At 43.7% G+C, this 27,142-nt stretch overlaps 1 protein-coding gene across 2 annotated transcripts in view; it reads left to right on the plus strand.

The window, feature by feature from the left end:
- CAMK1D (calcium/calmodulin dependent protein kinase ID) overlaps positions 1 to 27,142 on the plus strand; it is a 254,006-nt gene that overhangs the window by 204,817 nt on the left and 22,047 nt on the right. For both annotated transcript variants that reach the window (XM_083575316.1, XM_083575315.1), the window contains exons 4-6: positions 10,835 to 10,973; positions 14,780 to 14,906; positions 24,352 to 24,427. In XM_083575316.1, coding sequence (XP_083431442.1) covers positions 10,835 to 10,973; positions 14,780 to 14,906; positions 24,352 to 24,427 — 342 coding nt within the window. The remainder of the gene's footprint in view (positions 1 to 10,834; positions 10,974 to 14,779; positions 14,907 to 24,351; positions 24,428 to 27,142) is intronic.

Below are 27,142 nucleotides of genomic sequence, written 5' to 3' on the forward strand. Positions count from 1 at the left end.
GGGGAAACCAGTGGCGGGGAGTTCCAAGGGTGGAACTGAAACAACAGGGGAGTGTTATGTGTATAACAACTGTTTGTTTTCTTCTCTGGATCACGCTATGCCTGCCGCAACATGCATTGATTCTTTTGGGGGAGGTTGTTACGAAAAAGGAGCAATGCTGCTGAGTGCTCCAGATGGCTGGAAAGCCAAACAGGATGTTTATGTTATGGGACTGTACCGTGGGAACCAGGGACAGTCTATTATGTGCTCTGAGCACCGGATGTTAGCTCAGAGTGTCACATGACCCTGTACTGGAAGTACATGGGTGGAGCTTTTCTCTCTCTGCAGCTGGGTATCAGAGAGTGCAGACATGTTGTTCTCTGCACTGAGGAAAGACAGAAATAAAGGCATGTAAATACATTTCTGTCTGTCTCTTTCCCCTCCCTGGGGATGGCAGGGAGTGAGGGAAGAGGAGTGGCTGTGTTCTTCTTTCACGTTTGAAGAAGGATCGGCCGATAAAGACCTCGCCTTGTCTTGCCGGGAGTCGTTGACGGGGGGGTCAACATGGAATCAAGCCGGGCACCTGGAGAGTGGCCAAATTCCTCTGAAGATATGGCTTGATATCAACACCTTACCTCCACTCTTGGCTCCGATGGCAGTTCCCTGACATCCACCTCCCCCCCAGGACCCCCCTCACCTCCGTCCCGTTCCTTTGGCCTAAATTCCTCCCTTTCCTCTGACGGTGATGCGGGGAATCCCCGGAAGGAGCTATCCCCATCCTCTGAAGATTCAAACATTGCTCTCCACCTGCTGCTATCTCTTCGCACAGGGTAATCTTCCCAGTCCGATTCCTCTCCCTCGGATACCTCTCCTCCCTTCTCTTCGGAGGCCGGAAACCCCATAAAATCTTCTTCCTCATCTGTGGTGCCAAATTGCTTCTCCCAGAACCTCACTGTTGGTTTGGGCTTCCTTGGGAACCTGCTGTGAAACTCCCCCCGGAGATACTCATCCCTGATGGTTTCCGCAGGAACCCACGTGTTTTCCGACTCGGGTTCCCCCTCCCAAGCCACCAAATACTCCACCTGTCCCCCTCGCCATCTTGAATCGAGTATTTCCGTGGCTTGACTACTAAGTTCCCTCTCCTCTACGTGTGGGTGTGTGGGGACCTCTCTCTCTCGCCCTGGAAATTCCAGTCCCTCCCTATATGGTGAGAGTAAAGACCTATGGAACACCGGGTGTAGTTTCATGCTGGTCGGCAACTTGAGCCTAAAGGCCACTGGATTAACCTGCTGTGTCACCTCGAAAGGTCCCAGCCGCCTTGGCCGCAACTTCTTGCAACCTCCCTTGAACGGTAACCCTTGGGTTGACAACCACACCCGGTCCCCAACCCGTATGGTTTCCCCTTCCCTACGGTGCTTGTCTGCCTGCCTCTTGTACACTTCCTTGGCCCGTTCCAAGTTCATCTTAAGTTGTTGGTGTAAGGCCTCCATTTCTTCCACAAACTGCTCCGCTGCCGGTACACTCCACCTCTCCTCCCCTTCCCCTGGGAAGGCCCTGGGGTGACACCCATAATTGGCCATGAACGGGCTCATTCCCGTGGACACTTGTTCCGCGTTATTGTACGCAAATTCAGCCAGCGCTAGTTTCTCCACCCAATCGTTCTGCCTCTCGCTGACATAGCAGCGTAGGTATTGTTGGAGTATACTGTTCGCTCTTTCCGCTTGCCCGTTGGTCTCCGGCTGTCTGGCCGTCGAGAAGCTCACCTCGACTTGCAGCAAGCTCATGAGCTTCCTCCAGAACCTGGAAGTAAATTGCTTCCCTCGGTTGGACAAAACCCTCAAGGGGGCGCCATGCAGCCTGAAGATGTGATCCACAAACAGCCTGGCAGTTTCCTCTGCCGTCACCGCATGCGAGCAAGCGATAAAATGGCACATTTTTGTAAACAGGTCAACAACCACCATGACGGCTGTTTTGCCCCTTGACTTGGGCAAATCGGTCATAAAATCTATGGATACTACCTCCCATGGTCTTCCCGGTGTGGGTAAGGGTTCCAGTAACCCCGCGGGCGCCGCCCTCTCCCCCTTCGCTCTCTGGCAGCAGTCGCACCCTCGTACATACTCCCGTACATCTTCCCTCACTCTTGGCCACCAGAACTGCCTGGTGGCAAGCAACATGGTTTTGTGTTGACCGAAATGCCCCGCCGTCGGGTTATCATGGAGTTGTTTGAGTACCCTTCTCCTCAAGTCATCCCCTGGTACGTACAGTGCTCCCCTGTAATACAGTACCCCTTCTTTCTCCTCAAAACCCCCATGGTTTTCCCCCGTGCCCCTGAGTTCCCTGATTTTGGTTTGGGCGAACTCATCGTCCCTCGTCAGCCCGGTTAGTTCTCGTCTCCCTACTAATACTCCCCCACACACCCATCGGTCCTCGGGGATCACATGTTGGACTTCTGGTGGTCCTTCTCCTTCCATGTACTCCGGCTTCCGGGAGAGGGCGTCTGCTCTGACGTTTTCCTCTCCCGGCACGTACCGAATCTCGAAGAAAAACTTGGAGAACTCCTGAGCCCATCGCACCTGTCGCTGGTTGAGTACTCGTGCAGTCCTCCAGTATTCCAGGTTCTTATGGTCCGTGCACACCTGGATCTTGTGCTGCGCCCCTATTAACAAATGTCTCCAGCGTCGAAAGGCTTCATAAATTGCAAGCAGTTCCCGGTCATACACCGTGTAGTTTTGCTCCGACTTGCTCAGCTTCCTCGAGAAGAACGCGCACGGCCTCCAGCTGGACTGGTCTCCCGGCTGGAGCAGCACCGCCCCTACGGCTCGGTCTGACGCGTCTGTCTCCAGCCTCATTGGCTTCTGCAGATCCACGTGCAAGAGCTGCTCTTCCGAAGCGAACGCCCTCTTTAGCCTTTCAAAAGATTGCTGTGCCTCTTCTGTCCAGACGAACTTCTTTTTGCTACTGAGACAATCTGTGATGGGTGCGGTTAAGTGGGCGAAGTTCTTGATGAACTTCCGATAGAAGTTCCCAAACCCCAGGAACCTCTGCACATCCTTCCGGGTCTTGGGGGTCTTCCATTCCAGCACCGCCTGCACCTTGCCTGGGTCCATCGCTAGGCCCTTGTCCGACAACCTGTATCCCAGGAACTCGACTTCTCGGGCGTGGAATTGGCACTTCTCCAGTTTGACCCACAACTGGTGTTCCTGTAGCCTCTTTAGCACTTCCCGGACGTCTCTGACATGCTGCTCCTCGTTGTCCGAATAGATTAACACGTCATCTAAAAAGGCCACGCAATTCTTGTACAGCAGGGATCCCAACACGTGGTGCATGAAAGATTGAAAACAGGTGGAGCCTGATTGTAATCCAAAAGGCATAACGAGGTACTCAAAGGCCCCCAGAGGCGTGAACATGGTGGTTTTCCATTCATCCCCCTCCCTCATCCTAATCAAATTGTACGCTCCCCGAAGGTCCAGCTTGGTAAAAAAATTCCCCTTCCTCACCCTGGTTAAAATATCGTCAATCCTGGGCATTGGGAAGGTCACGGGTTCCGATACAAGGTTCAATGCCCTGAAATCTACGACCAATCTGGGCTGTTTAGTGTCTTTTTTGTCCACAAAGAACACCGGACTGCCTCCCACCGCCCTTGATTCTCTTATGAAACCTCTTTTCAGGTTCTTGTCAATAAACTCCTGCAACCACTGCATCTCCCTGTCTGACATGGCATACAGTTTACCCACTGGTAGCTGAGCTCCTGGGAGTAGGTTGATTTGACAGTCAAAGGGCCTATGGGGGGGTAGTTTATCCGCTTCCTTCTCGCTGAAGACATCCTGCAGGTCAGCGTATTGTGACGGTACCTTCCCCTTTTCCCCCACCGCCATCCCTGCCACCCTGGCTACGGCCATCCTCGGGGCTTCCCCCCCGTGACAGTGTTCCAAGCAGTGAGCTGACCCAAAAGCAACTGTCCGCTGGTGCCATGCCACTACTGGATCATGTAGTGCCAGCCAGCTCATTCCCAGTATGGTTGGTGGTCCTGCCAGTGTGGCTACGTGAAAGGCAATGGTTTCTGTGTGTCTGGAAGATCCTCATTCTCATGGGGGGAGTCTGGTGCGTCACTTCCCCTCCCAGGAGTTCTCTGCCATCAATGGTCGTTACTTGTAAGGGACACTCTAGAGGCAGGAGGTGTAGCTGGTGCTCCAGCGTGAAATCCTTGCTGAAAAAATTGCAGGAACTGCCTGAATCCAGCAGTGCCTTAACCTTGATTGGGTGCCCATTAGGGAGTTCTAGCACCACCTCTATGGCTATGGCTGCTTAGGGGGGGTCTGGCTTGGGCACTTTTACTGGTTGCTGGCCTGGCTGCTGTGCCCGCTGATCGGCAGCCAAGCGTTGGCTTTTCCCTGCTCCTTATCTCCCCCCTCCTCACAGCCAGCAGCCCCCACCATTCCTTGCCATGCCTTCCTTTGAGGGCAGACCCTGGCAAAATGTCCTGGCTGTTGGCAGAGGAAACACTTCTTGACTGTTTTCCCCTTCTTTCGAACTTCGCTGGAGTTTGAAACCCCGCGCGCGCGCGCTCCCCCAATCTCCATTGGTTCCACTGGCTGGGAAGATTGCTTCGGTATTTCAGGAATGCGGTTGTCATGCCAACGCTCTCCTCTCCCCTCCCGCTTCTCTAGAGCGTGCGCTTCTTGGCATATTCCTATCGCAAGCACAGCCTTAGTCAGCTGATCCATCGATTGAGGGCGGGGCGCGCGGGAAAGTTCGTCCTTCACTGAGGGGGATAAGCCTTCCTCAAAAAGCATTTGCACTGGTTCCGAGCCCAGTTCCCAACCAAGTCTATGGATAAGCATCGCAAAACACGACCAGTACTCTCTAACTGACTGGCCCCCTTGCTTGCACGCCATCAGTTCCCTGCGAGTCACACTCTGCTCCACTTGACTTGAGAACATGGCATCCATGGCGCCAAAAAATTTCCTAAGGTCCTTTAGGGCAGCATTCTGCGTTGCCATTAATGGCCGGATCCATTCCCTGGCAGCGTCCTGAAGATGCCCGATAACATAAGCGGCCCTCTCCCCATCGTCAGCAAAGTCATCATACTGCAGTTCCAGCGCGTACTGTACCTCCGTCCTGAATGCATTGTAATCTCTGGGGTTTCCCCCAAACTTGTGCACCACTCCAGGGAACCTTCCTTGCGATGGGGGTGGGCTTCCCCTGGGCATCCTGAGTCTGCCCTTCATCTAGCCGCGCCGCTAACAGAGCCACCTGCTGTCCCAAATCTCAGTTTCTCTTCTCCAGATTTGGCGTTGCCGCTGCTCCCTCTCCGGCGCCTGCTCCTCAGGTTTGACTCATGATGCTGCCTGTCCTGTCGTTGTGCACAAGCAACATCAAAGACTGACAGACTGCTGTAAAGGGAATTGGGGGTTGCTCGTGCGTAAGGGGGCTGCTGCTCTAGGCAACGTTGTCTGGCTAAACCTTTCCCTGGCTGGACAGCCCTTTCTCCGTGGCTGTGTCAGTCACTGGCAGAATCCGTCAGTGGGCATTTCCTGAACTTCTTCCAACATAAAAGCTCTTTGACGCCAAGTCTCCGCCTAGCCTCCCTGCGCGGAAGTCTTCTGCGCAGAGTGGGCGTGGCCAGCGGAGGTCCTGGGCTCTCCCCGCTGGTCTCTGTGGAAGAGTCTTGGAGCCATCTCTCCGAAGTCCTTCCCTGCTCCCCTTTCTTCCTGGTGTCATGCCGATTTCCTTCCCCAAAGGAAGTGTTTTCTCTCTCTCCCTATGGAGGTCTTTAAGCAGAGGCTTGACAACCATATGTCAGGAGTGCTCTGATGGTGTTTCCTGCTTGGCAGGGGGTTGGACTCGATGGCCCTTGTGGTCTCTTCCAACTCTATGATTCTATGATTCCCTGCTGGTCCCTTCTCCTGCATCATTGGGGAGCCTTACCTCCACTCTTGGCTCCAATGGCAGTTCCCTGACAGGTGGTGTACATGGTTTCCCCCATTATATCCTCACATCAGCCCTGTGAGGTAGGTTAGGCTGAGAGACCATGAATGGCCCAAGAACACCAGTCTGTTCCATGGCTTAGTGGGAATTTGGACTCTGCTCTCCCAAGTCCTACAAGCCAGCTGCTGAACTACACTGGCTCACTCATCTCACCCTGAAGAGGAAATGGTCACAAAATAATAATAATAATAATAATAATAATAATAATAATAATAATAATAATAATTATTTATTATTTATACCCCGCCCATCTGGCTGGGCTTCCCCAGCCACTCTGGGCGGCTTCCAAAAGAATATTAAAATACTGTGATACACCAAACATTAAAAGCTTCCAAGAAGCTTTCCAGGAAGGATGGGAAACACAGAACACACTAGAATGGTCAGGTTCTTGCTGTGTAGCCCTGCTGGGCACCTTCTCCACTTACAGACCTTTTTGTGAGGAAATTGCTGAAAGGAAATGCTGAAATGACTTAAAGGAGAATCCTGAAACTAAATTCTTCCATGTGGTTTATATGAGTGTACAACTGCATAAGGAAAACCTACAGTGTGTTGCAGTGAACAGGCAACCTTTTTTATGACTGATGGGGAAAGTGCAGTTGGAAATAGGGATATTATTTATTAAAAGTATCGAACATTTTACCTTGTGATCATGTACTGTGCAGACCCTACTGAAGAAGAACCAAATCAAGACAAATAAAAATCACATATACTTTTGTTTAGCAATCCCCAGCAATAATAATAACAATTTAAAGAATCCTTGTTCTCTCCTTCTCCTCCTCCTCTTCTTCTTCTTAGCAGATTTTGGAAATCTTTGAAGAAGTCATGCTCACCTGGTACCATTATAATATTTGTGTTTCTGCTGGTGATTTTATTTCCTAGTCCAAGGACGACGATGATGATATTTGCTGCTGGGCTTCAGTCTGTTCTCATGCATGTTCTCATGTTTCAAATCTCACAAACCTTTGAAATTGGAGACAAGAGAGGTGCCTTTGCATTAACAAAATGTAGAAACAGCTTTCCTTGTCTACCTTTCAAAAGGAAGTGAATGCGTACTGGCCAGCTTTCCATTACATTTGTCTCACATTATTTTAAGGATATAGAAGGATTATGCCCAGCTGCCCTATGAACAGGGAAGAAATATGGAATGGGATTCTCCCCCCCCCCATGCTGAATTTCAAAGACAGATGAATGACATATTTCCTTTTAAAGCAAGAAGAAATATTTGTACTCTAAAAGTGAATGCAGTAAAAAGAAAAAAAATAAAGGAAGTTCAATTTCAGCACTTCTGCTAATTAAAGGTACTGTAAGACCTTGACTGAAAGTAACCAGCCATTCATAGATGCTCAGGAAGGCCTCTTCTGGGTTTAATCTGCCAACTCTTGTGGCTGCAACTGGGCAACCTTCTAGGTAGAATGAATGATAACAGGGAGCAAAGCTTGGAAAAACACAGAGTAGATGCCAAGTGAGAGGTTATTCAGGTCACTGAAGCCTTAACTTGGAAGTATTTTTATCCAGGATTAGTCTGGAGGCACCAGTGAGCTATCTCTGGGAGAGAGTTGTGCTAGGTGCTGCACAAGCCATTCTGCTTCACCCTTCCCCCCCCCAGGGCACCCCCAAGCCAGTGGCTCACTGCCAACAGCACCCCCAGCCTCCCAGTTTGAATCACAGTAGATCTGGAAACAGAAACCACAGTATTAAAAGCCAGGTCCCTTCCCTGAGAAGCTTACAATTTACATTTAAGCAGGGGATGAAAACAGCAAAAGGAAGGGGAAAGAAGCAAGAGATGATTGTGACCAAATGCAGTTACACCTACTGAGACTTGGTTTCATTTGAAGGTAAAGAATGCTAGATTAAGCCAAAGACATTGTGTAAAAAAAGGCTTTTTATGCAAAATTCGAAAGAAAAGGAGTGGTGGCACCAGAAAGAAGTTCTGGGAGGGAATTTCAGACAGATGAAGTGATGACAGTAACATTTATTTATTTTTAAATGATGTTGACTTATACAATTTGATATCTAGATTATCTTGGTATCAGTCAGCAGCTGCATTCCCTGTCTCTTCTACTCTCTGGAGTGCAGCCTGCCTTTAGGAGAGAAACAGGTCTTGTTGCCTAGACGATACCTGTGGTGTATCCAGAGACTAGATCTGGGGAAGGCGGCCCGTGGCAACTTGTTCTGCCCAGGGCTCCTCCACGTCTGTGAAAACTGAATATCCACAGAGCCCAAAAGATATGTGCCCACCTCAATCCAAAGTTAGGTAAAGGTAAAGGGGTAAAGGGACCCCTGACCATTAGGTCCAGTCGTGACCGACTCTGGGGTTGCGGCGCTCATCTCGCTTTATTGGCCGAGGGAGCCGGCGTACAGCTTCCGGGTCATGTGGCCAGCAGGACTAAGCATGGCGAACCAGAGCAGTGAACGGAAACGCTGTTTACCTTCCCGCCGGAGCGGTACCTATTCATCTACTTGCACTTTGACGTGCTTTCGAACTGCTAGGTTAGCAGTCGCTGGGATTCGAACCGCTGACCTTCTGATCGGCAAGTCCTAGGCTCTGTGGTTTAACCCACAGCGCCACCCGCGTCCCTAAATCCAAAGTTACTATCTTTTTAAACATTACTCCAGTCACTAGCATAGCACCAGAGTCACTGCTAGCTTGAACTTCTTTCAAGTAATCACTCTCAGCTTAATTACATTCTGTTTTAACTCACAAAGGTAAAAAAAAATCCAGACTGCTTGATAAGTGAATGTCCATTCAGATTTGATAGCAACAACAGCTGCAAGGCGGATACTGTCTACAAGGAGATGCTCTTATTGCTGCAATAAAGAGAAAAGCTTTCTTCCATTTCTTACTGGGCAGGAAACCACATTTCCTGTCTTCAGTGAAAGAGCATTCAAGTCCATTTTCTTCACCTTGAGCTCCCTGTGGCTGGTCATAACACCACGGTAGTGAAGTAAAGGTAAATCATTCTGCCAGAAGCATTTCATCCCACAAACAGGAACTCAAATCTCTAGCTAATTGTAACATATCCCTGGTTCTTACCTGCATTCTATTTCTGGCTTTTGTTATAGGAATTGGATTAGGAAGTAATGAGCAAGACCAATTGAACGCATACAGAACAGGGTAGAATAGTGCAGACACCAACTACTGAACTAGTCAAACCAACCAAATTCACAAATCACATGTGACTAGACAGCGATAGGTGTCCAGTCTCAGAGATCACCTGGCAACACCACTTGCCATATTGAGACAAAAATGATGAACAGAAGAGATCCTACATGTACAGAAGTAATCCTCAAACATTTCACCAGCATATTTTGGAGTAATTACAAGCTGTTTAGCCAGATGTTAAGAGAAATAATTTACTTCTTTTATATCACCCATGCTGAATCTTTGGAGTATAACGAAATAAATATTTTAATATGTATATTTCTCCATTCTACCCATATTTATATATATACATTTCTCCATTCTACCCTCCTGAATCTTTGTGGAGTACAGCATTTAATTTAAATAAATAAATAAATAACACAAGGTGTGCAAAGTTGGCCCCCAGATATGACAACTCAGCAACTAATCAGTCATTATTGTGGTTCAGAGAATTATATCCAGTATCAAATTATTTACACAGAGAGAGTCTGGTGCCACAGTTTCACATACAGTGGTACCTTGGGTTAAGAACCTGAAACTGTTCTTAACCCAAGGTACTATTTCTGGGTTAGTGGAGTCTGTAACCTGAAGCATCTGTAACCCGAGGTACCACTGTATTGGTGCTTAAAAGGCCTGCCTGTTCCACTCAGTCTTTTATCACAAAGGCTCACCAACATCCCTCACATACAAAACGGATTGCCTTATGCCTGCTGGCTTTCCTGCAGGGAAGCTTAACTGATTGAGAGGAAAGTGCCTCAGGAAAACCCACTTTCTGCTTCTGCTGCTGCTGCATCGAGTTTTGTTTGCAATTCTGCTGAGGGCTGCTAAGGGCTAATAATATATATAAAAAACATTTCAATCATGGAAGGCACTTTCAGGCAAGAACTCACATGGAGTTCACATGTGTTCTGTGTCGTTTGCTGGTTGTACATGGTTGTATTTTTCTCTGTGTGCTCATGTTGTACAGCACATACAGAGCAAAAAAACCTGGCTAAATGGACTTTGAAAAGATACCATCATGTATGAACCAGCCTCAAACACAACTTCTCTTCTGGAACTAGAAATCTACAATCTCTGCTTCTTCCCAATCCCTTCATTGTGTTTCTAATTCACCAATCTTCAGTGAGTTTAAGCAAAAATGTGAGCATCTTCCTTGATTTGCTGAAATGTGATTTGGACTTTTAATACATTATTTAAGTTCTCTCTAAGTATCAGGTGAACATATCAATCCATTATTAGTAGTATCAGTTGTGAAAAATTTCAGATGAATCATTTTAATGCAAAACACTTTTCATATTTTGAAGCAGTGTGTGTGAATTTTGCTGTTATCTTCTGACCTTTTCATTCCCATTGTTTCCCCATTGTAATAGATAGAAATCAGCATCAATTTGAATGCATGTACTGTATTTTCTAGGAAATCATAGAATCATAGAATTATAGGGCTGGAAGGAATCCAAAGGGTCATCTAGTCCAACCCCCTGCAATCACAGTTAAAGAATCAATATGAAAGCAATGTAGAACAAACAAGGAAGAATAATAGAAAAGGTCATTCGTTTTAGTAAATGGGGAAATTCCAGTTCTCAGCTCTGTTTTATAATCCTAATCTAGATCAACATGAATGTATGCATAAGAAATGGCTAAAGAAAGGATTCTATTTCTTTTAACTTTCCTGCCATGGTTTGTCTAACCTATATTAACATTACCATGCCTTATGGTTTTTTCCAGTGTGTCCGGAGGTGAACTATTTGACCGCATCGTAGAGAAAGGATTTTACACTGAGAAAGATGCCAGCACTCTGATACGGCAGGTGTTAGATGCTGTGTATTATCTTCACAGAATGGGCATTGTTCACAGAGACCTCAAGGTAAGGTAATTTGCTAACAGGACAGATCTATATTATACGATCAGAAACAGCTGTTGACACTATAAGCCTTATTCTTTCTCAATTTCTTGTTTCAAAGTTTTCCATGTCTTTGAGAATCAGGTGTTCCAAAAGGCTGTCACCAAAAAGAACAAGACCATGTCTAGTTCTCCCAATCCTCTAATAACATCTGATGAAATTCAGACTTCCATTTCTTGCCACAGACATAGAAGTAGCTGCCCTGAGGCTCTCTGGAGCCCCGGGGAGGCCTGGTTGGCAGGAAGGGGGGAGAGGAGGCTAATCTGGGGAGTTTGGGGGGGATGATGTGAACCTGCGGACACCGTATGAAGCCTGGAGGTGGAAATCTTTGCTGGAGGCACGACTCCATGCCAGAGAAAAGCCTCAGACACCGGTTGCGTGAGTGACCGATCCCCTTTTATTTCGGATAATTGGTTAAAAGTTTAAAAGGCACCCTTATCGATATGGTGTTGAAAAAGGTTTCAGGAACAATCCTGTCGTGTGTTAGTGAAGTTTGAAGGATGTTTACTGCTTCATTTGGAGCTGGGTCTGTTTAGTCTGGAAAAGAGGAGACTGAGAGGAGATATGATAGCCATCTTCAAATGTCTCGAGGGCTGTCACATGGAAGAGGGAGCAAGCTTGTTTTCTCCTGCTCTGGAGGGTAGGACTCAAACCAATGGCTTCAGGTTACAAGGCAGGAGATTCCAACTCAACGTTCAGAAAAACTATCTGACAGTCAGAGCTGTTTGGCAGTGGAACAAATCCCACAAGAGGTGGTGGACTCTCCTTCCTTAGGGGTTTTAAAGCAGAAGTTGATGGTCATCTGTCATGGATGCTTTAGCTGAGATTCCCTCATTGCAGAAGGTTGGACTAGATGACCCCGGGGTCCCTTCCAACTCTACCATTCTATGATTCTATGACTGGATTTATCAAAAATATGTTATAGTTAAATAATAGTACTAGCAGTAACTGAAATATGAACAACTTATGGGAAAGGGTAAAGGAAAAAATAATGATAAAATGTTAAACTATTTTAAGTAAAGGATTGGGAAGCAGAACAAAGTATGTGCTATGATGCAGCATGAAGGGAGGGGTGTTGTTGTTTTAGTTTTTTGTGTAACTGCAATTTAAATGTTTAAGTAAGCACTTTGGGAGCTAAAGCATACAATAATGCGTCTGCTGAATGAATGAAATAATATTATGGAGCGGGTTGGGGCGAACTAAGCACGACCCAGTGTCATACATAATGTGAAACTCTGCAGAAGGCTCTCTCTTATTTGCACATGGGTCTCGTGTCTCATCAGCAATACCTCTGCAGCTGCAGATGCAGGCAACTTTAAGAGACTTTTAGCATTTCCCTGGATGTTCATGGGGAAACCTTCCCATCCTCCATCATGACCTTCCATGGTTATTTATGATTGTAGCTGTTTGTGCCATTGCATGTGGTACTATAAAAAATTGGGACACTGTATTGGCAGGAGTTCATGCCTGTTGGGAATAAAAGGAGTGTGAGGAGAAGATGGGCTGTTAGTAATTTTACATGTCCTGTTTGTTAGACTGTTAGTTCAATTCAGCTCAAGAATTAGTTGCTTAGTATCTTCTTTGCAAACCCAGGCTTATCCTAAAATAATGTGATTTGCAGGAAATAGCTTATAAGAATTATTCCTGACACAGAAGCTCTGAAGAGCAAACTCAAGTAATTCAGACAATGGTCTGGATAAGCTATTTTAAATCTTCTACACTTTGTACCTAAAGGAATTCCTTGCTATGTTTTTTAAACAGCTTAAGCTTATTAGCAGCACATGCCAAAGAGAACTATGAAATGTAACTCAAAGAAGGAGCATGAAAAGGAATTAATTTGCAAATGACTTGGGAGTTTATATAACGACCCAATAATTCTGAAAAGTCTGTGGCTGCATCCACAGACACCTGAATCCACATGCTAGAAATGCCTGCCTGACTTAGGCTGCAAGGCAAAGTTTTGAATTCTATCATAATATGATGATGACGCCTTAAATGGTGGTGCAACACTTTACATCAGCTTTGGGTTTTGACCAGGGAATGCAGCAGTATTAAATCATTCCATCTGTTTCTTGTCATTTCTTGGAATCTCCTGGCTGGAATATATATTGGGTTTATAAAAGGAATATGTAAAATTATGGTAGGAATTTGTACCACTTTCTTGGTAACTCTCTCCCTAATGTTATGGGAAATGCTGGCCACCTCTCTGTGCATGAATTGAAATATGTTCCAAGGCCTAATCCTGCAAGGTAGCTTCCAGGAACACACTAAGTTCATTAAACAGAGGCTGCACAGTATCTGACCAAAGAAAAGGACCCCAAACAGTGGTGATGTAGCAGACCCAGAAGGAAAATCAAAATTCTCCAAAGTGTTTGTGTTAAGGAAATGTTTCATTGGATGTTAATGAATTATTAAAAGAAAGTGTAGCAGGTTACACACTTCATAGCAGATCAGCCTTTGGGGGGTTTGATGTTGATCTGAAGCCAGATTTGCATGAATATAACTGCCTGGCAATTTAATGGGAGGCTATACTTCATGCCAGGAGAGAGAGAGAGAATACAGCACCTCTGCTCTACCAAACACTTTCAGTCCCCATTTTTATTATTTCAGGTACTCAGCATCATTTTCAATCACTTGAACACAAATGAATATAGGGATACAATTTTACTGAATACAACAGATTGTTTTTGCTTCATTAGCCATACCTTTGCCTCCATGGGTGTTTCTGCCTGTATAAATGTTTCTCTCAAGTAGTTTGTCTGTGTTTCTATAGCTTGCTACTGAACCCTGCCTCTGTATGATGCCTCAAGAGGCTGCACAGAACCATCTTGAGATGAATTCAGTGTTTGTGAAGTGTACCTGGGTACCTTTTTAAGCCAGAGGTTTGGCCGCAACTCACCACTTACAGTTGTCCCCAGCCTTCAGTCTGGTCCTGAAAGGGGGGGGGCAATGTTGTGTATGACACTGTTGTAACATGAAGAACTTGCTTCCTTTCAACCGGACCTAGAAGTTTTCTCTATAGGAGTCCTTGGTGAAACTTCATTGCAATTGCAGTATTGCTGCTGTTTGTGCCTCAGAAGGGCTGCAACAAACACACACCTGCCATGTGGTGCTATCTGTGCCAGATGTTCCTGAAACATATTAGGTAAAAAAGGAGGTGCAGGTGCATCTTTGCTTGAAAGTGAATAGATGACCAAATGCCGCCAAACTTTAGCCTTTTTTCCGACCAAATTACTGAATCTTTCATGCTTGTGTGATGGGCAGAAATCCATAGTCTTTGATGTGGAGAACACTCCTTCTGTTGAATGTCTGCTTCACTGCAGCTGTTAGAAGCAAAGGAGTCTGGTCAGAAAAAGATGACAGCCCACCTTACCTAGGATGACTTAAATGCAAAAGAGTATGAGGCTCCTCTACCTTTTATAATTATATGGAGAGGGGAATATCATCAGCTACTGTTCAAATCAGTAGCACCTGAAAAAAATCCCACCTTCTGTATTGCTGTTAAAGGTAAAAAACAAAACAAAAAAACTACAAGAGACACGACTAAGAGTTCAAGAGCCTGATCCCCAGTTGCATCTGCTCACACTACTCAGTTACATCTTGTGTCTTAGTAAGTTGTCACAATACATTTTCATGCTAAACCATACATCTGGCAAGCAGAGATTTTAAATAATTATTATATTAAGAAACTGGATGGCATATGAAATAGAGAGATACATTATTTAACCCAATATTCATGTCTCAGGTTTGTTTTCTTAATATCCCTGCAGCCTGAAAACCTGTTGTACTACAGCCAAGATGAAGAATCTAAAATAATGATAAGTGATTTTGGACTGTCAAAAATGGAAGGTAAAGGCGACGTCATGTCCACAGCATGTGGCACCCCAGGATATGTCGGTAAGCATGCTACAGCATAATTTTCAGGACTAGTTTCATGTGAATTTTCCACCGATATCCCTGGCATTTTCTGCACTGGTTCAGACTAGAACAATTGTTTATGGTAAGTCACCAAGCCACATGCAGTCCAACAGCCATATATTGTTGCCTCAGGGAACCTATTTAAGACTTTTGCTTTTGTTGCCTTCCTGGAAGTAAAGAAACAGGGGGAGGGGTATCAGGCACCTAGCAAGCCACAATTCATGGTTGATGGGTAACGTTTGGCCTTGGCTGGTCAAGGCTGTAAAGGCCTCTGGTACCAAGAGTAGTTTCTAGGAGATGATTTGCTCTGGGTTTATGACACAGGAGGAAAGGGTTGGGGAAAAGCCTTCCCCACATGTTCTGGTCCCAATCCTGTTGCCCCTACAGCTTTTATCTAAATGTTCACTCATCTAATGTACCATTTAGTTTCACTCTTAGATGTTGAAGATAATTGGCTAGATTTGAGAGGTGTCTGAAACTTGAAGTTACCATCTCCTAATGCACATCTTTGCATCTGCCAGTTCAGTTGTAGCATTTGAACAAAGTTACAAAGATGCATATACAGTTTATATATCCTGCATCACATTTTGAATTAACTATAAAAAGTCATATATATTGTATCTATAATATATGAGATGCATTTATTTTGAGGTTTCCAATTAATTTTTCTCTACTTGTAGTTAATTGTCTTTAAAAGGCCTGTGATTTTGTCTGGGTCAAGGCTAGCTAATGTGTTGCCCTCCAGATGTTAAATTATAGCTCCCGTCATTCTCAACCATTGCCCATGCTGGCTGGGACTGATGGGAGGGAGTTCATAAACTCTGGAGTGTGAAAATGTAGGCTATCCCTGATCTAAGCTACAAATAAGCTCCCTGAATCCTTGAGAGCTCAGGAAATGTAGTCAGGATATAATATTGGCCTCAGAAGTCAGCACCCTAAAAATCTCAGTTTGCTTTTTGGGGCGGGTTGATGGGCCTCATTTTTATTATTTGCTTCCATGCGTGGTGCCATCAATGTGCAGCATAACAATGAGAAAACCGGTCCCTGCCCCGAGGAGAACCTGCAGTCTAAAAGCCAAGAGAGGGAGAGGATAAAATGGAGAAGGGCTGAATAGAGGAGGGATGTACATCTGTTCTGTTACTCATCCTTAGGCTTTGCTTCCATGGGCAAGGAGAGCTATGGACTTGTGTAAAAGGCTTCATGAGTGGGTTTTGCCATGGCTGCAACATTGCATAATAAAGGGCTCCGCCACACTTGTGCCACGGTTTCTAGCCACAGTCCATGATTTGTAGGCACAGACTCAAGTGGTGTTTTTTTCCTTCCGCTTTCCCTTAGAAAACCCACTGTTTATTGTTGAATCAGAACAAAGTAATGTCAAGCTGAGGAAAACCCAACTGAGGGGTGAACAGCAGGTTTTCCCAGAAAAAATGGTGGGAGGAAAATAAACATGCCTACAATCACAGATCTGTGCATTGAAATCATGGCAGAAATGGGAGGATGGATGGGCCCAAGCAATGCATTATTTATAAAAGTCACAAAATTCAGCTTTTGTTGTCATAGAATTTGGGGCGCCTACATGTATTATATTTACATTTAGTGTTGCAGAGTGCATACAGTACTATAAAAGTCCTCCAGCAATGTCAGATCCAAGAGTTCCAAATATCACCTAGTCAAGGCTACACAAAGAGGAAGTGCATGCTTAGCTCAAGCCTGTTAGGATTTTATCCTGCCATTTATTTAAAACTGCTAAAGAAAGTCAGATAAGGACTTCCGGTCAGCGCCAGCAACGGTAATGGCGGATTTCCTCCGATCTTCGGAGGAAATCTGCTTCGTGGAGCTAGGGTTCTACCGCTACGGCGAAGCGGGGACCCGAAAAAAATCACAGGCGGGGAAGCCTGTGAACTGAAGGCTCGGCGGGCTCCATTTGCGTCGTCCCCCCCGCTGCAAAGGAGCCTTTTTAAAGGCTCCGGAACATACCGGGGGTGAGTGGCGCGGAGCTGAGAGCTGTTTACCCGTCTCCGCGAAGCAAAGCCACATGCCATGGTTGGAGAGCGCTGACTTCTTCCTTTGAAATTTGGACTAAAAGTAACAACCCGTGAGTATTACAGAAATTGGATATTAAAAATTTCCTTTTTTGATTCGGCACGAGCGGGGAAGGCGCAAAGAGGAAGCCCGTCTCCCCCTCTTGTAAACATTTTAAAGCAAGGACTAGATAACTAAGGTTGAAAAGAACATCTTCTTCGTGAGAAGTTAAAAGTAACTAATTTCACGTTTTGGCAGTATAAGTGAATGTGCTGGAGGATAAGAGTTAATTTTGAGAGTGGAATTGCTACCCCCCCCCCCAGGACCCGGGAGCGATCCGCGAGGGAGCCTGTTGGAGAGATTTAAAAGACTTTGACAGCTGTCAAACTAGCTGTCAAAGCTGAGAGGGAAAAAAGAGAGAGAGAACTTTGTTTCTATTGCCTCGGCTGGTCATGTTTGTTACATTTAGGTAACAAATTGTCGAAAATTAAGGAAAATAAAGGACTTTTGGATTTATAACTGGAAGGAACACTAAGTAACCAGTACTCCCCTAGAGGGGGCTCTGGGACATTACAGAATGGCTGTAAGTGGAAAAATACAGACTGCACTTGAGAAGATCTTTCGTAGCCTGGGAAAACTTCAAGAACAAAGCATTGTTTTGGCTAGAAATGTTACAATATTGAATGAAAAAGCAAACAAACCTGCGGAAATTGGAAGGGACTTGACTCAAGTCTTTGTACCAGAACAAAAAGACTGTGCTTTTGAACTAAAAACTCTTGCAGCTGAACAAGAAAAGAAATTTGAGAAACTTGAAGAAGCTACACATGACAATTTAGAGGGAAAGGAAGGAGGAGCTATAATGCAGCAGAGGATTAAAGAAAGAAGCAAAAAACAAGATTTGGATTACAATTTTAAATATGGAGACCTGGCAGGCCAAAGGCCTGTAAAGATGGATATAAAGGAAAAGACAAATCTGATTAAAGTGGAAGCAGGAGTTTTTGGGACATTTGGACTTAAAAGAAGTAAAAAACAAGATCTGGATTACAATTTTAAATATGGAGGCCTGGCAGTAAGAAGTATGGATCTTATGGGGACAGAGCTTCTCCGAGATTTGGCGTTTATCATAAAGGACTATCAAAAAAACCGGCAGAGAGGAAAGGAGAGAGACTTAAGGGCCTCGGATGTGAGGTCACCAGGCTGATACCAGATGGATTGATGGACATTGGTTGGAGATTGAAACCGGGAAAAGCAGGGAGTGGGGTTTTGGGTATCCAAAGGCGGTATAAATATATTCTGTTTTTTCTTTTAAATAATTTGTTTTGCTATTTTAGATTAAAATGGGGAAATCGTGAAATGGAATTGGGGTTGACTTTAGAAAAAGGTATTAAGAATAAGTTTTGATGTATAAAGATTGAGATTTATGTTAAAATTAATTAAGCAAAAGGATTTAAATATAATAAGGTAAAATTTGGGGATAGGAACTTGTTGAATTAAAAATTGAATTGGAATACAAGAAAGGGAGATGCGGGGAAGTCAAGGAAAAATGTCACTGAAAGTTATATGTTTGTTTTTGGTTTTTCCTTTTTTGTGTGTGTGTGTTTTGTTTTTCTTTAAATTTTTTGAAAACTTCAATAAATATTCTATAAAAAAAAGAAAGTCAGATAGGCATGTGATAGTACTTTCACTGGACCAATCAAAATTGAAAAATGGGACTTCCGGGGTGGCGCCTTCGGCAATGGCTGCCTCCCTCTGAACTGGAGGGACCAGTTCCGCGCAAAACGGGTCGGATCCGCTGCGGCGAAGCGGGGACCCACTCAAAAATCACAGGCAGATGAAGCCTGTGACCATGGGACTCGGCGGGCACCATTAGCGCCCCCCCCAACTCACTAAGGAACCCACCAACGGGCTCCGAAGTGAAGAGGGGGAAGCGGCGCGGTGCTGAGAGTCATCAGCTATTTACGTGGAGCGAAGCCGCATTGCTGTTGCTGGAGAGCGCTGCCTTTTCCTGGAACAATTGGGACTTTAAAACAACAACCCGTGAGTAGTACGGAAATATTTAAATATTTTTAAATTCGGCACTGATCGGGGAAGGTAAAACCAGGAAGTCTGCCTCCCCTTTCTGTAAATATTTTGAAGCAAAGAACCTCCAACTAAGGTCGTGAAGAACTCTACTTTTTATAAAAGATTTTAATTCTACCGATTGAAATTACAAGGAAATTTACTTGGAAGCAGGGGGACCTGCGGGAGAAGAACTAAATTTAAAAACCGATGTGCCACCCCCCCTGGACCCGGGAGTGGTCCGTGAGAGCCGGTTGAGGAGTAACTGAATAATTTGACAGCTGTCAAGTTAGCTGTCAAGATACAAAAAGAGGTTTTTGTCTCTGCTGCTTATATTGGCTACAATGTAAGTATTGGTTACATTTTTATGTTTTAAAAGAAGGAAGGACTGCTACAATTTAACGTATGGAACTTTTGGTTTTGTGCTGAAAGGAGTAAAAAGAAATTTAAATCCCCCTAGAAGGAGTTTTGGGACATTGCAAGAATGGCCGTGGGTAAAGAAATACAGTCTGAATTGAACAAGATTTTCTTTCTCTTGGGAAAGTTGCAAGATCAAATAGATGTTTTGACTACAAATGTTATAACCTTGGGCACAAGAGCCAGTTCTAACAACGAACCTGATAAGAACTTGGTACAGGATTTTCACTTAACTGAACAAACAGAGGAAACCGAGAAGGAGAATAATGCTGCCATTGAAGAGAAAAAAGGGGGTGACCCAACCCTGCAGATGCAAAAGGTGAGCGGTAACCTGAGGCCTGACACGATGGTAATAAGAAGAAACAAACCTTTGAAGATGGAAGCCTGGCCTGAATTGGAAAATGAAAAATGGAGAGATCTCCTTATCTGGAGATCATATGACACTTGGATTATAAATTTGATTCAGTTGGAAGTTGGAGCTATAGGGACATTTGGAATTTTAAGGAGAATGAAACAAGATGTGGAATACCTTACAGGACTTACTTTCAAGTATGTAGGCCTGGCTGGAAGAAACTTGGACGCTGCAGGGCGGGAGTCCCATCGAGATTTGGTTTTGAATATAAAAGACTATCAAAGAGACTTGCAGAGGGGTCTGGAGAGAGACTTAAGAGCCTCGGATATAAGGTCACCGGGTTGATGGTTTTATTTTGAGATTTGTTGGGACTGAAACCGGGAAGGGGGGTGGGTGGAATGAAAAATGGGAAGGGTACATGATATAAGTTGCTTTTCTGTTCAATTTTTTTTTCTTGTCTTATTTCTAGGAGAACTGGAAATTTGTGGAAGGGAACCTTCTTTCGACCTTAGGGAAATGTTTTAAGAATAAGCACTGTTATATAGGTTTGGATGAGAATTAAGCTTGGATAAAGTTAAAAAGCGGGTTATATAAAGAAAAATATGGTAAAACTAAGGTCTTGGTGATAAGGACTTGATGAATCAACAATTTGAACTGGAACATAAGGATTTGTTGAATTAAAAAGAAGCAGGTTAAAATTTATTGATAAGGATTTGTTGAATTAACAATTTGAATTGGAATACAAAAAAGGGAGGTAGGAGGAGGTCTGGGAAATAAGTTAATGGAAAATAAGTTATGGAAATTTTATGTGTTTTTAATTATTTTTATTTTTGTATTATTGTTATTTTTCTTATTTTTCTTTTTGATTTTTTCTTATTATATTGAAAAGTTTAATAAATATCTTATAAAAAAAATTGAAAAATGGAACAAACTTCTTAATTTCACAGAACTCTTCAGAGGGCAAAAACTAGAATAAAAAGGAGGCAAATAATCTTGTGGTGGGAGAGAGAGACAGAGACATAGCCAAAAATCTTGAACTAGGCATCCTGGAACATGCCAGTGCAACTGCTCAGCCAATGTTACATGGTCTTGGACCATGTCACATGCATCCTCCTGGCAAATTCTGGGAATTGGCTAGGAATTTACCACAAGTGTACAATCTGTCAGGCATAAGACTGCACACAGACATGCATGTGCACATGGTAACTGTTTTTCTTGGTAATCTTGAAACATAGAGCAGATTTGATATTCCTCAAAATTCTGTGTAAGGATCATACCAACACATGTGATATTATTTTGTGAAATAGTGTACAGCTTGTACCAGATTAGATTTTGGAGTTAGTTTGGTTTTGTGAAATTCAACTAGAAACCTTCTTTCTGAAGTTCAATCTATGAGTTGCATGAGAGCTAAGAAAGCTCATTTGAACAGTTCATATTGCTTGCTTATCTTTCTTAATTAAAATGTGTTGGGGATCATTGATCAGAAACAATATGTCTCTAACAAGCATCTCTCTCTCCTCCCCCACTTCATTCTCTTGATTGAAAAGTGACGGAGGATGAGAGCTTTTGACTTCTATTTTCAGAAAATAATCCCATTATATTTTCTAAAACAGTAGTTGATGTGAGAAGGAAACAATGTTTTGTGGAAATAGGGAGCTGCTGAGAGGATTATTTGGAGTCATGTCAACTGATGATTTGAAGTGATGCTGACTGAGTCTCCCTGTATTATTGACAACAAAAATAGATACGTGAAAGCCCTATGAAAAACTCATTTTGCTTCCCTTGGAATTTTTCTGATGTTTGACTCCATTTTCCGCTCCTTTCTCTCTTGTCTCCTTTGTTTCTGTCTCTCAGTTTGTAAGCCTGTTGAGGCAAGAAGTGGTTATCTCACACAACATTCATGGATGACAAAATATGAAGCAACAATAACAATAGCAGATAAGTGCCATAAATGTGCAGTGGCAGCATGCAGGAAGGCACAAGTTCCCTACCCCAATCCTTAGTTTGTAGACAACTTTTGCTTGGCGTTAATTCCTGTCACTTTGTGACAGACGGCTAGCCCTGCTTCTGACAGCCAAGGCAGATCATTAGTCAGCTTGCTAGAGGGGCAGTGACAGCTGTCTCTCTCAGATCCCTTTGCAGGAGAGGAAGCATATCATGGTGACACACTGCACTAGATTGTTGTCTTGTCCCAAATCTTCCATTTGGCAGCACACTGCTGCAGAACTGTCAGGATTTCTTAGTGATCAGTGTGAATCAAAGCTGTTGTGAAACGTGTCTTTTTCAAGTTTCCAAAAGTTTTGTGTTTTGTTTTTTCTTGGCAGGAAATTGATGGCCTTCCACCCCTTTTTTTCTCCTTCTTGTTTTTATTTACCATCCTCTGATCTGATCTGTCAGATGCTGCTCATGAGTATGATTCACAGTTTAAAAATAAAAACTCTTTAAAATCTTAGCATTTCAAATGGTGGACGTGGGGCTCATGCCAGGAAGGTGACAATCAGGAGTGGCTCATATCCATTAGCAGGTGGAACACAGGACTAACTTCCCTCATCCATCTGTCAGCTGTTGGCTCAGAAATGCTTGAGATGGGAGGAGAGGATTTTGCCACTCCTTTGCAGAAGCAAGCATTTTCTTCCTTGTCTAAGCCTCAAAATATATACATAAATAAGAAATATAAAGTTTATTTCTCAAATGTTTCTGACCGAGGACATGAAAACATAAAATGGAACCAAGTGATTATGGTGGCACAATGGGTCAGTGTGTCTGACTGTTAACCAGAAGGTTGGTGGTTCAAGTCCACCCAGGAATGGCTGTGAGCAGGTTTTCTGCATTGCAGGGGGTTGGACTAGATGACCCTCGGGTTCCCCTTCAGTTCTACGATTCTATGATATAACTTGGCTGCAATATGAAGTAGTGCTTGCAGAAAGTGACACTGTGATAACAGTAATTTCCACCAACCATATTTCATCTTACATTTCTAAAATGTGCAGCCCTTCTCCTTACTACTCTGTTTGGCTGTCCACCACTAATGCCTTAGCTAAAAACCTGCATTAAGGGAAAGGCTGCAGTAGCAAGGCAGAGCATCTGCTCTGTGTGCAGCAGAGCATCTCAGGTCAGTCCCTGGCATCTCCAAGCAGGGCTGGAAAGGATGGACTCTCTGGAGAGCTGCTGTCAATCAGAGTAGACAGTGCTAAGCTAGCGTGGTCTGACCTGGTATAAAGCAACAATCCTAAACATGCTCACTAGAGAGCAAGTGCAAGGAAACTTGAGAGGGACTGACTGCTGAGTAACTATGCATAGGATAGTGCATTTTCCAATGCACCATTTCCAGTGTTTGATTTCAGTGCATTTCAGCCGGTTGTGCACATCATACAAGTGTGGAAGCAAAAGAACACAGAGAATAGAAAAGCAGAGTGCATAGTGGATAATGTGTGGATCTATGCAAGTTGAAGAGCCCTCCAGTCCAACTTCTGCTTGCCTGCAAGAGAAATTGTCTTGAAGATTCCAATGACAGATTGTCTATCCAACATGAGATAAAGAGACCTGAATTTACCAGTCTGTCAAACACATATGCATAGCTTCATGTGAGACTTCACTCTCAAAAATAACCGTCTCTGCAAGTGGCCTGTTCATGTATTAGTGCAGTGCTAGAAGATGAAACTCGTATGAAACTGCAATTCCTCATCATTAACTGATAGTTCTGTAATGTTTTTATATGTAAAATGGGAAGTATGATTTTAGGGGGTTCCTTTCTGTGATATTATGAGAACAACACTGTAGAACATCTTCCATTTGCACATATTTCTGAGCAAGAAAAATTTATCTGCACTGCAAACTTATATCAGTTTGTAATTGTTTAACTGTCATGACTTCCCTCAAAAAAATATTGAATTGTAGTTTTTGTCAAGGTGCTGAAAAAAATATTAGCGATTCCTTGATCCTTTCACAAAACTATAGCTCCTAAGGTTCCCCGAGGAAAGGGAATTACTATTAAACCAGTTTAACTCAGTACTGTAATTAGTGTAGATACGCTCATAGTATCATAGCTACCTTAATTTAGATCGTAAAGCATCTTGGGGCAGAAAGCTGACTTTTTACTTAGGTTTTTCTGTGACGCACACTGTGTTTATCAGAGATGGATAATGTGGTGCCCTTCAGAGGTTGCAGCTATTGACCTTGCTGGATGGGGCTGATGTGAATTGTATTCTGAAACATCTGGTGGGGGCCATGTTGGCTACATTGATGGCACCCCCACACATGTTGAATGGAATTCAACATAGGGGTATGCATGTGGAGAATGAAGCCCACTCATGCAACATGGCTTTACCCTGTTGTCTCTCCCCATGTGCCCCCCTAACCTTCTTTGGGGGTTCCAGCAACCCATCAGAGCAGATTTTGGAGTTGCTGGAGGAAGATATTTGAGAAAATCCCAAAATGTGAGTGGACCTTGTTCCACATGCTCAGCAACTTATTAACTTCAGTGAACAACTGTTGAGTTCTGTGTTTGGATTTTGGCTCATTCATTGGCTTTTGTGACATTTATGGATTTTCCTTCCCTCTCCCTCCTTCTTTCAGCTCCTGAAGTTCTTGCCCAGAAACCCTACAGCAAAGCAGTAGACTGTTGGTCCATTGGAGTTATTGCATATATTCTGTAAGTAGTATCAAATGAGGTTACACTAGTGATTTCATTATTAATCTCAAATACTTTCAAACACAGTGTGCCACGTAATAATAATTAATAGTGGGTTGTTTGCTCAGTGACCACCATTTTCAATCAGACCCATGATCAGATCTCATGTATCATTCCGTTTTTCTAAAAATCAGTTTTCCTGAATGGGATGAACAGCAGCTTGAGGGGGGAGGCAATTTTCATTGTGAAAATGGTGCAGGAGGAAAGGCTTAATCCTGCTTCCCATTCTGTCCCACAGCCAAGTGACCCCAATGAGGTGGAAGTTCTGGTCAGAGATCCCATCTGATCAGATTTGGCCCTGAGTCTCTGAAGTATTTTAAGATGTTGCCTCACACTGCTATGCTTTTAAGCAACTGATATGTTAATGTTTTTATTATGATCATTTTATTGTAGCAGACATCTTCACTGATTAGAAGCTGCCATGAGAATCTGAACTGGCTGGTTTAGCAGAGTAATATTCATAAATAAATAAATAAATAAATAAATACATACCATATGTCCCCTGATAGAACTGGACACAGAGCAATGGGGAAAGAAGCTAATTCTGGCTTAGTGCTGTTTTTTTATGCACGGTTGAGTATATTGTAGATTACAAGTTCAAAAAATGTTAAAAACCTCAAACAAATAAGATGTGATAAGAAATACTAAGGTTGCTTCAGTGCCAGCCCTGAATGCTTCATTTTAATCATATCCAGTTCTCAGCAGCTTTATGATCAGACTTTTAAAAAAACAGAAAATTCATATTGTATGCTTTCAGCAGCTTGAAACTTCCTGTTATTCCATATGTCACATTCATTTTATTTTATTTTAAAGCAACTACATTGAAGGGCCCAGATTTTTTTCCTGTTACAATTTGTATATTTAAAATAGGAAGATTCAGCCCATTGCAGGTGTGGATCCTGGGATTCCCACAGGGTATAACAGAGCCCTGTTCCCTGCCCTGCACCCATCATATGCCAGGCTGTGTCAGAGAAGGGACCGCCTTCTCAGTGGTTCCTTGCATCTAGCCATCTTGCATCCACTCACTCAAGACGTGTGAACTGTGCTCCTTGACCACACAGAAGGGAAGGCTAGCAGAGTACCTACTCTCTGTATGCACCTCAAGAGTAGTAAGATGAGAGGGATCTGTTACGCTCTATGACAAGAGTTCCCAGTTGGTAGCCTGCAGACCCCAGGGGGTTCACGTAACCCACCCAGGGGGCCATGGCACCATTCATATAAGAAAAAGAGATACCCAAATTTTCAAAAGTAGGGGGTCCATGGCTTGGCTTCTGAAAAACTGGGGGTCTGCAGTACTTTGCCAACTGGGAACCACTGCTCTACGAGATCTCTGCACTTGGGGGTTTACCTACTCAAAACTATGTTGTTTATTCTGTTCACATACAAATGTACGCAGAACAATTTTGAGCTTGTCATATATATTTTCCCCCAGCATCAATGTGTGAATATTAATCCACCACATAGTTAATCTATTACCAAAATCTGAGGCCATTACCTAAACTATCCAATTGGTAATATACCTCTGAAAACTAGTGGCTGGAGCAAGCACCAGAGAAATGGTGACTATCTTTAGGTCTGCTTATAAGCTTCAGCAGGCTGGTCTGAAGTGATAGCCTACCTTGGATTATTGTCTTTTTTATATATATAAATAATATTTATTATTTTCCAATACAAATATACAGTTCTGTCAAATTTTCACAAATTTTCACAAATTTGATTCTTTTTAGACTTCCTTCGACTTCTCTGACAATCATCCATAATTACTTCTCAGTTTACGCATTCCTCTGTTTATATTGCCATTAAACTTCCCTCCCACTCCTATTTGTTTTTAACAATATATCTCTGCTTTCACAGTGCTTCTTGAAATCCCACCAGTGTTGTTTGCACATCACATGTTCTTTTCAGATAAGAAAAGAACCTTGGATTATTGTCTCAGCCAAATTTTGTAAGGGAAAGTGGTGATTATATGGTTATAGTGCTACAAAGATCAAGTAAAAAGCTGGTTGTTGGTTGCATAATATTATTGACAGAAAACTGTCACCCTCAATTATACACTGAGAGCAGATTTATTGATTGCTCCAGCCCACAACACAACTGCCAGGGGATCAAGAGATAATCACCCAACGATCCTACATGAAGATGTCACATGTTGGATGAATGAAACACTCCTTGGGGGGAACAAGGAAGGGAAGCAACATTGGGGAGGGGGAGAAATGCTCAAACCATGTCATTTAAAAGTCATTTCCTCTTCACTAAGAATCCTGAAAATTATAGTTTATGGAGTTAGGGAAGTTAGGGCATCTCTTCAAGTTACAATTCTTAGGGGGGAAGCTGTGACAGTTAAAGTGGTAGAAAGCCATGATGGGTTTGTGGTGTTGAAAAACCATGGCATCCTCCAGAATACTCCATATGATCCCACCCTCCTTGCAGCACCCACCCTGTTTTGCCTCTCTAGCCTTTTCTTTCCCCTTTGCCTTCTTTGCCCGGTTCTTCTCCAGCTCCACCACATCCCTTCTGCCTGGGGGGGACTGCCCTGGAATCTGGACAGTGTGGTTTTTAACATGCTGAGCAGCAACTATTTCGTTACAGATCTCAAATCAGTGTGCTACACAAGTGATGCTTATTTGAAAAATGGAACTCAGAGAAGCAGTCTTCTTGTCTTCCAGATTAATGTTT

This window comes from Podarcis filfolensis (assembly GCF_964270895.1).
Source record: "Podarcis filfolensis genome assembly, chromosome: 10".
In the NCBI taxonomy this organism is placed as follows: domain Eukaryota; kingdom Metazoa; phylum Chordata; class Lepidosauria; order Squamata; family Lacertidae; genus Podarcis; species Podarcis filfolensis.